The sequence below is a fragment of the Hyposmocoma kahamanoa genome, unplaced genomic scaffold, assembly GCF_003589595.1.
Source record: "Hyposmocoma kahamanoa isolate Upper Pololo Valley unplaced genomic scaffold, ASM358959v1 76, whole genome shotgun sequence".
Taxonomy (NCBI): domain Eukaryota; kingdom Metazoa; phylum Arthropoda; class Insecta; order Lepidoptera; family Cosmopterigidae; genus Hyposmocoma; species Hyposmocoma kahamanoa.
The window spans coordinates 8899520-8909551 of record NW_020653900.1 but is presented as its reverse complement, the minus strand read 5'-3'; the positions used below and the strand labels follow the sequence as shown (position 1 = coordinate 8909551).

General features: G+C 35.0%; 2 protein-coding genes across 5 annotated transcripts in view; one reads left to right on the top strand and one right to left on the bottom strand.

Moving 5' to 3' along the window:
* LOC113232369 (facilitated trehalose transporter Tret1-2 homolog) overlaps window positions 1–4988 on the top strand; it is a 38942-nt gene extending 33954 nt beyond the window's left edge. For all 3 annotated transcript variants that reach the window (XM_026467055.1, XM_026467051.1, XM_026467054.1), the window contains exons 4-7: window positions 1414–1611; window positions 1916–2111; window positions 2288–2414; window positions 2502–4988. In XM_026467055.1, the coding sequence (XP_026322840.1) occupies window positions 1414–1611; window positions 1916–2111; window positions 2288–2414; window positions 2502–3188 (1208 nt within the window). In that variant the 3' untranslated portion in view covers window positions 3189–4988. The remainder of the gene's footprint in view (window positions 1–1413; window positions 1612–1915; window positions 2112–2287; window positions 2415–2501) is intronic.
* A 647-nt stretch (window positions 4989–5635) lies between these two features.
* Window positions 5636–9490, bottom strand: LOC113232557. 2 transcript variants are annotated; one of them, XM_026467325.1, is made up of 2 exons: window positions 9134–9490; window positions 5636–5838 (listed from the first exon to the last, which is right to left on the bottom strand). In XM_026467325.1, the coding sequence occupies exons 1-2, from the start codon at window positions 9387–9389 to the stop codon at window positions 5717–5719; spliced, it is 378 nt and encodes a 125-aa protein (XP_026323110.1). In that variant the 5' UTR covers window positions 9390–9490; the 3' UTR covers window positions 5636–5716. The 2 variants fall into 2 exon arrangements, with proteins under 2 accessions (XP_026323110.1, XP_026323111.1); XM_026467326.1 differs by having other exon boundaries at window positions 9155–9471.
* Window positions 9491–10032: the final 542 nt, after the last annotated feature.

Below are 10032 nucleotides of genomic sequence, written 5' to 3'. Positions count from 1 at the left end.
TATCTTGAGGTCAAACTGAACTCAATTACCTTCTTTAATGAGGTATTTATGAATCATTAAATTCTCGGAGACACGTATTCGCAGCAAGCTAGCTATTAATTTACAATAATTGCGATATGTTATACAGTTCAGAAACGTTCAGCTATATTCGTGCTAGTGATAAAGGAATGGATTTTTGAACAAATCTTCTTTTACATATCAGTTACATAACTATGCACAATTTGTATGGGCACCCAAGCTCTATGAAATTATAGGCATGCGTATGATGAACTGCCCAAGTTACAGCTAGTAAGTGAAATAATGAACTTAGTGAAACCTTGCCAGACAAATAAGAAAAACATCACGCGACTAAATTTTTCTTTACTATTGCATTAAAAACATCAGCTGACTATGACACACCCACCCAAGAATTGTTAAGACTACAATGCGAAACGCCGATCTTCAGAATGAAAATTTTGGATTAGAGCCAAAGCACGTCACTGTTACGTAACTTGTTTTCGACGTGTAATTGGTTAATAATTCGGTTGAAATATATTTTACAATCACACTAAAGACTCTTTATCGACCTGTTTTTCAAACATAGTAAGTACTGGTACTTTGTTTTACTAGAGTACAATGTACGGGTTGGACGCAAACGAGTTAACACTTTAAGGGTCGTATTCTAGAACTCTACTCAATGCTCAAGACAGGATTTGAGTATGGTTTAAAGCACTCGAAGTCATACTCAAGTCCCTGCCATTAGGGTCGTATTTCCAGTGCTTGTGTTTCAATTGCAATCCTGACTTGAGCATTGAGTAGAGTTCTAGAATACGACCCTAAGATTCAGCTGCGGATGAAGCGCCACGACACTGCAATAACCTTCGAAAAGTGTTAATATTGGATATTTTTCAATACATTTCCGAAAAAACAGATTCTCTGTTTTATTTTTTATTTACTACCTAATTTTCAATGTGGCGTAATTTTCAAGGCTTTCTGAGCTATTATTACCTGCAAAACGGCGAGGCTGAAGGGCCCGAAGCGTTTCATGCCGTCATATTCCCGACTATCTAAATTAAACTAGATTGTTATATTTGATACATTATCATTATCTTGCAATTTTTTATCATAATATAATGTAACAATAACTGAAAGTTCCGTACTGGACCGTGTGTGTATGCGAGTGCCTTAAGTTCGATGAAGTTAGGCAGGGTGGGATGGGTTCGTCGTTTCCATATGTATCATTTAATATTGCAAAAAAAAAATAACTCTCATACATGTTTGAAAGTGTCAGAATGACGGTCATCTCGAAAGGTACCTTGATGCCAAATGCAAAGATAATCTTAATACCAGTGGCAGTTGGGAGCCATCTGTCGGCCCTATTTTCATCTTGTCTTTCCGGTCTACAAGCCTCCTTTAAATGCCTTCTATTTTCAGGCGGTCTGGTCTCATCAATATTGGCTATAGGAGCGGCGATCGCAGCATTACCTGTGGGAGTGCTGGCCCAGAAGATCGGTCGTCGGCCTACAATCCTTATTCTCTCCATTCCGTTTATGCTGAATTGGCTTCTTATCATCTTCGCTAATGGTGCCGGTATGCTGATTGCTGCAAGATTCTTCGCTGGTCTTGGCACTGGTAAATACATTTTAAACATTATACAGCGTACGTAGTTAGGTATTAGTAGAGTTTTGCTTGAACAAAGAAGACGTATAACCTACTCGTACCTATTTAAGAAACGCCTTTACCGATATATATATATATATATATGTTTTTTTTATAATATCAAATGACGAGACGAATAAAACATATAGTGTGCAATCGATTGTGAACTTAAACCGCTGGGTTGTATTCCGATTTGACCAATTATTATGAAAGCACTCTAGTTGCACGACATAAATAATTACTGTCGAATTAAATTGAAGTTCGTGTTTTATTACAGGTGGTATCTGCGTTGCAGCTCCAATGTACATCGGTGAAATCGCCGAAACTTCGATTAGAGGCGCTTTAGGAGCCTTCTTCCAGCTATTTTTGACTGTTGGAATCCTCTTCACATTCGTTGTTGGTGGATGGACGCATTGGAGAACTCTGTCCATTATATCTGCAGTATTTCCGCCTCTTCTAGTAATTGTATTTTGGTGAGTAACATTTGCATATCTGAAGACATCAATTTAACATGATTACATTTTTGTATTACCTACAATAAGCGTAAGTAAAATTTGAAAAAAAAAATATTATTCTTATACACTTGAAGTTGGTATATAATTTGAGCTTGATAGACAAAACAATAAAGTCGAAATTATAATATTTTTAGGTGGATGCCAGAAACTCCTCAGTACTTGCTGGGAATGAATAGAAGACGAGATGCTGAGAAAGTTTTACGTTGGTTACGCGGGCCCAATGCTGAGCTTAGCGGTGAACTCGAAGACATGCAGAAAGAGGTAGGACTCCAATACTACAACATATTTTCTTAAATTATTTACAGTTAAAATGTATAAAGTTCTTATAAAATTGATTTTGTCCAATAGGTGGACGACGCAGCACGGCAAAGCGCAAGCATCGCGACTATGTTGAAGAACCGCGCAACGCTCATGGCATTTATTTGTTCCCTCGGCCTCATGTTCTTCCAGCAGTTTAGCGGCATCAACGCAGTCATATTCTACACCAACAACATCTTCCAGTCAGCTGGTTCAAATATTCATCCAACAATTGCCACAATTATCGTTGGTGTGGTACAAACTATTGCCACTGTACTCAGTTCCCTGCTCATTGAGCGCGCTGGTCGCAAACTTCTCTTGCTTCAAAGTTGTATCATCATGGGTATCAATCTAATTATTTTGGGCATTTATTTTAAACTCCAAGAGGCTAAGTACAACGTTTCATCTGTCGGGTGGATTCCTCTAGTATGTTTGATCTTGTTTATCATTTCGTTCTCTCTAGGCTTCGGCCCTATACCTTGGATGATGATGGCTGAACTTTTCCCCGTGGAATACAGAGGTACTGCCTCCGGTATTACTGTGATTATGAATTGGTGCCTTGTTTTCATTGTGACACTTTGTTTCCCAATAATGAAAGAAGCTATCGGTATTTACAGCTGTTTCTGGTTCTTTGCTGGATTCATGGTCGTGTGTACGTTCTTCGTGCTGTTTTTGATACCGGAGACTAAAGGCAAGACTGTAGCACAGATTCAAGCCATTCTTGCTGGTAGGAGGTAAATCTTAATTAAATTGCGAGTGTGAGACATTTACCAAGTCCTCATTCTGCAGGATCGTTCGTTCCAAACTAGAACCATTACTGGATTAAGGTAGTTTGTCACGGATTAATTTACAAACAAAAGTTTAAGCTTATAATCAAAGTTTGGATACGGAAAACAGTAAACGTATCTTAGTTTGGTACGATCATTCCTAGTGTTTCTTTTGCGCCAATATAAAATTATACGACCAAAAAAACTCAATGAATCTTTTTTGGTTATAATTGTGATTGAAATGTCAATAAATAAATGGGTATAATAATTGTATACGTAATAATAAATACTTACTGCAACGTTTACATTTTTATAAATACATTTACATTGTTATTATGACGTACATATTTACAAAGGGTTGGGTAGAATGCGCGCTGTCTTAAATAATACTCGATGCTTAAATGTCATAAATACTTTCTTCTTTGTATTTAAAATGCGAAATACAAAATATAATCATTACCATATAACACTAAACGAACACAGGGAAAATATTAGAAATTTCAGGAAAAAATAGTTAAATATTTGAAATTCCAATTACAAAATACATTTTTACTAATTGAAATACAGATACAAAATACGTATCTATATTTCAAATTCAGACAAATCAACAGCTTTTGCAAAAACTTTTTGCCCGCCATTTTTTCAATATGGCCGCCATACGTCAAACCTGCACTGTTTTGGGGTTACGATTGGTTTTATATATCCGCAAAGGACACTAAGATTGATCGATATACGTAACGTTAGTATTATAGAGGACAACATTGAAAATTACACCGTAAATTTTGTGCGAAGCCAAGATCATCGTATGATCAGGAAAATGACAAACATAAGGTTATCTTAGAGGTTTGTTAGATGCTCCTTCGTAGTGTTGGCAACCAAATATTCACCTTTCATTCGAATATGTAAATTAGTACAAATGTGATAAAATACTCAGTGATTTTTGGTCCGCTTTTTAGCGAATTCGTTAACGAAGACTGTCAAATTTGTGTTTAGAATATTTAATGAGTACGTGGCCCTTTACCTCCACAATAGTAACATTAATATTATAATCAAATGATAATCAACAAACAAAGGTAAAATCAGTTTTGGCTTGTTCAGGAGAAGTAATAATTGTGTCACAATAATGACCCGAACGTTTGTAATTGCTATGCCGCTCGCGTGGCATACAATGTTCTTCATCACACTTGCGAAGAAGTTAAAAAAAAAGAAAATTAGACGTGAAAAACGTAACATTATTATGTTCGCATTATATGTACTAAATTTTAACATCTCGAGAAGAATTATATAAAGACTTTTTTTGCGTTAAATCTTTGTGAAATGTGATGAAAAGCATTTTACACATCAAATTAATTAAATCAAGAAATAAAAATATGTAAAGCGACCGAAGTTACTTATGTTAACAATATTTTTTAATAATTTACTAAAATAAGAAAATCGTAAATCAAGGAATTAAGTCAATAAAGATAAGTATAAATGAATAGTAAAAAGTGCCAAATATTAACATTCGTTTCTTAGCTCTGCACATTTATAATTTGTTAATGTACCTACTCCGAAATTCCAGTTAGACTTTCAGCTATTTAATAATTACGTTTCATAGAATACGTAAATAAATGTAATACTTATTTTAAAGTGAAAATATGAATGAAACACAGTTACTAATGTTTGGTCAAAGTAATATCTGACTATAATTTCACTTATATAGGTACTATCTAATGCAAATCAGATGTATAAAAATATTTTTATATAAAAATGTGTACATTTTTTATATAAAAATATTTGGTTCAGATGGTCTAATAAATACATACAAATGTTGTCAAAGTGTTATTTATTATCAGAAATTATTATGTTTATTTTATTTATTATGTAAGTACATAAATGTTTTAATTACATAACAGTATTTGTTTTATTTCATTAAAAACAGACTTATGAGTATACGATACACAAGATCAAAATTTCATTATAGTTTTTAAGGCTTCCGTAGTTATTCGAACGTATAAAATATATATAATCCTATTGAAATTACGGATTGCATTAAGGAGGTCCCCAAACTTTTTGTAGACCACGAGCCATTTTTTGCTATTTTGCATTGACGGGGGTGCTTTCCTGATTTCGGATCTTTTACAAAATCCTCCATTTCAAATGTGTGTTTGACAGCTGACACAGTGTTAGTGCAAAACTTAATGAAAAAAAGAAATAATTACATTTCATGTTAAAGGTAATTTAATTTTGATCACAACCTGCATAAATACGTTCCACTCTCGTGGAGACCATTAAAGTCTCACGCAAACCTAAGTAACCATAAAAAAAAGTAAAGGTCTTAAATACCACTTTCATTGTTATAAAAGTTACTAATAAATATTACTTAGTATCCGTTAAATATTAATATTGCAAAATCTTAATTATATTAAAACAAAGTACTATATTTTTCTAATCAATTTATTAGACAAATCTAACAAAAAGACTGGACGTCAAAAACAAATGAACTCAAGACGGGACATGTCAGAAGAGTGACGACGTGAGCGAGGGGCAGTCTCTGATAATGGCTTTCTTCTCAATGTCGTCCACTCTACAGGCAAGCTCGGCGATTTGTTTCTCTATCGCCTTGACGTCGCTTCTAAAGCCTGTATAAGGCAAAGAAATTATTAGATATAAATAAATAAATATTAGACACCATCACATACGTTACTCTGATTCCAAAGTAAATAGCTAAAGTACATAAGTTATGGAAATCGGAAACAACGACGGTACAACAAACACGCAGACCCGAGACAATATGGAAAAGTTTAGTTTTCTACATTGACCCGGCCGGGGATCGAGTCCGGGACCACGGAGACGAAAATGCCACTCGACCACTGAGGCCGTCAAAATAGCTGTTTCCTCAAGATCCTATGGGGTGCTCCTACTAGTAGGAACATGAGGATTAATATATCCTTATGCTCCTATCGTGACATTGTATCTAACAAGTACACTGAACTAGAATAAAAAAAAATCAAAATAAAAAAGTAAAAAATATCGTTATTTCATACGTAAGAAGGAAATTACACTTGAAATCGTCACTTTGCGCACTTTCGTAAGGCAGCTTCCCCTGAGAAGAATGATCAAGAAACTCTAGGGGTTGCTCTTTAAAATTAATATATATAGTAATTTAAATGTACATATAGAAACAACCTAAGACCTAAACGGATCACTACCATGGATTTTTGTCATCCAAGTAGATACTTGGATGACAAAAATCTATTAAAAGCTATTAGACAACTTCTGCGTAGATACGCAGAAGTTGTCTAATAGCCTTTAGTATAAAGTTTTTCTTTTACTATAATTTTAAACCTCGTAAATGACAAAGTTTGGAAATCAATCACGTTTGTTCGACTGACAGCGAAGCAAGCAGAATTAGACAGTACTGCGATGACATTACAATTTAAATTCAACGTTTTAGCTTTTTCATATTCCTTTACATGTCACTACGTTTAAATAGGTTGACTTGGGACATTTTTTTTCGTGGTTTTTGTATTAGACTCGTCGTCCATTTATTTGTAAGTCAATGAAAATCTCATTATAAACGTAGATAGAAGCGAAAATCGATAACATACATACGAGTACTACAGCATCAATTACATAATTATAAATATAGGTTACAATACATTAGTAGGAGCACGAGTACATATTTATACTTTTCGTCCTATTAAAAGGAGCATAAGGACATATTAGTCTTCGTACACCTACCAGTAGGAGCATGAGGAAACGGCCTTCAAAATTAATGTTGCTGTGATTGAGTTACAGTACCTCTACCGTAAATTTTCATTGTTGCAAGCGACCTCAAAGCAACTTCAAGTATTTGTATGACAACATACGTACAATTTTATTATACAGCGCTCGTAGCGGTAACAAGAAGCTCTAAAATTGGATAAATTAATATTTTACGCAGGCACTCTTTAGAGATTTGTCACTGAAATCCAATTCCTGAATCATTTTATTCCTTTGAATATTTAGTGCATTCTTATAATTAGGTATTTTATTATATTTTTTTTATTATAATATCTAGTGATGGCACGAACAAGTAGTGCGCCTGGTGGTAAGCGACACGCCTATTTATAACAGTTGCAGTGTCACTGAGAGTTTCAAATCGCAAAGACTTTAGAGGCACTGCCACTGCTCCCGTCACCCTGAGACTTATGTTGTAAAGTCCCATGTGCCTGTAAATTCACCAGCACCCTTACCCTTCCAAACCGGAAAGCAGTAAGGCTCAAATTACATCTTGGCGGCAGAAATGGGTAAGGTGACACTAGTTCCTTGGACGAACTCTTTCACAACGAGCTCTGTTGCTACTGAAAATCACTTTCAGTAGAATATCAATAATACACAATTGTTGCGTAAAAAAGAAGACAATCAAAGTACGCAAATCGAAGTGGGTAAGAGAATGGAATAGAAGAGAGAGGCAAAACACTTCAGAAACATGGAATAGTGTAAATTCGGACAGTGTTGTGACAATCACTTAGTATATTCGGGCACTGTGCAAATACATGGGTTCCTTACATGACTACTTATGAAATGTGGAATTTTAATTATATTTTTGGCAACTTCTTATTTTGAGTAGATAACACGCTAAGACCTGAGAACTGACTAAGTTTTTTTTGTTGGCAAAGGTACTGTACGCTTCAATGACATTTGAGCCTTCCATGTATAAAAATGTAATGTATCTTGACAAAAAATTAATTGAAGGCACTATTCTGCCCTCCTTGTTATTATAATGCATTTTCATTTGGAAAATTTCGAGACCTTTTTTAATTTTAATAATATCAATTACGCTGATTTTGCTTAACAATAAAACTGAAACTAAATAAGTATTAAAAAACGCTTATGTAATTATATTAACATCATAATAACGCACTATTGGTACCTAAAGTTTTGTTTTTTTATAACTTCAAGTGACGGGACCAACAAGTCGTGCGCCTGATGGTAAGCTACTCGCCTGAGATCTGAGGGGCACTGCCACTACGCCCGTCACTTCGAGACAATTGACAAGCCCCATGTGCCTATAATTTCACCAGAACCCTTGCCCTTCAAAACCGGAACGCAGTAACGCTAACATTACTGCTTGATAGCAGAAAAAGGTACGTAGTAGGTTTTTGAAAAATATAAAATACGCTGATTTAGCTTAACAATAAAACTGAAACTAGATAAGATATTAAAAAACCGCTTATATAATCATATTAACCTAATAATAACGCACACACTTGAAGCCACTAGGGAAACCCTGTATCGGTGGTGCAATGGACACACTCACGAGAGAAATAAATGTAGGCCTTACGAATATTTCTTCCTGTCTGGGAACGAACCCAGGACCTCTGCGTGGCAGTCAAGCATGGTAACCGTTCCGTTACGTTGGCAGAAATGAATGAATGAAATATTCTTTATTGCACATTAAAATTACAATGACAACACAGAGCAGTAATAAAAGTATCACAGAGTAAGACCCAATGTCCAAGTTCATCCAGTGAAGTACTACCACCTTAACTATTTGAACGGTAAGGTTTATGGTGCAATTACAGGCACATGGGACTTGTCAACTTATGTCTCGAGGTAACGGACGCAGTGGCAGTCCCTCTCAGATCTTTGCGACTTAAAGCTCACGGTGGCACTGCAATTGTTATGGACGGGCGTGTAGCTTCCCACCAGGCATATGTCTGGTGCATCCCGTTACTTGATATCTTAAAAAAAATATGAGCTAGATCCATTGGCACCATTAGTGGGTCCAGAAATTTTGAATATTGTGCTTACTAACAGTGAATCTGATTACTCAAAGGTTGGTGGAAGGTGGAACCGAGGATGAAAATTAGCTAGAAATAGATCACACCACCTTCCTGTTAATTGTAAAGGAATGGACTTGTTAAATGTCATCGGAACTTTATGTCTAACCTGTGATAGTAACCAAAGTACCTGTGACAGTGGCGTCAAGTTCTGTCAAATATTTGATCTTGGTACACAGCTCGTCGTACTTCTGTGAAATGTAATCCCTCGCGTTCTGTGAGTCGGTCAGCTCTTTATCAATCTTGTGCGTTATTTCGAACTTCAGCTCATCGAATTTTGACTCTAGACTGGGACCAAGCAAATGGGCACCCCTTATTGCTAAATCTTCGTCTTTTAATTTACCCGGCATAGTTCTGAGGGCCATAATTTTTTAGCGTTGTTGCACTCTAAACAATTTCAAATTTTCATAACGATTACGCATTGTAATTTTGTTGCCTTTGACAGACCTATAGATACGAGATTTCTAATAACTTATGATTTCAGTTTACTTTTTAATCGGCCTTTATTGTTTAATAGCCAGGAATGTGATGGAGAGAATTTTACAATGTGTAGAGAATTTGAAATGAGATTTTACTCATGCTAATAAAACCTATTGTAACTACTAGATATTTTGTTGATTGTTTGCGGCAATTTATGAGTTTATTTTCCTATCCTGGGAATTTTTTTTCTCTAACATGTGCGTCATTAAAGTTGTCTATGGCTGTAATTTGAATTTTTTTGTGATCTTTAAACAAAACAATTATCAAATACATTTTTTCCTTAACCAGACAACTCATACTATTTTTATTTTTGTCCTTAAGCTTTGGAAAATGCCTCCTATCTTTATTACTGATAATGGTTTGATTAATGTTGCAGAAAACCATTTTTCCAACGCATATTTCATGAAAATGTTCTATTATTGTAATTTGAATTTGATTTAATTTTTCGTGTTTGTTGTCAAAAGAATATAGTATAAACACATTACACTCAATACGACACTACACAATATGACATTTGTTTTTATTTTT

Coding starts and splice junctions, on each gene's coding strand:
- LOC113232557 (XM_026467325.1), bottom strand. CDS start 9,389: ATGGCCCTCAGAACTATGCCGGGTAAATTAAAAGACGAAGATTTAGCA. Junction 5,839..9,133: donor TACTTTGGTTACTATCACAG/GTTAGACATAAA, acceptor TGCCTTATACAG/GCTTTAGAAGCGACGTCAAG.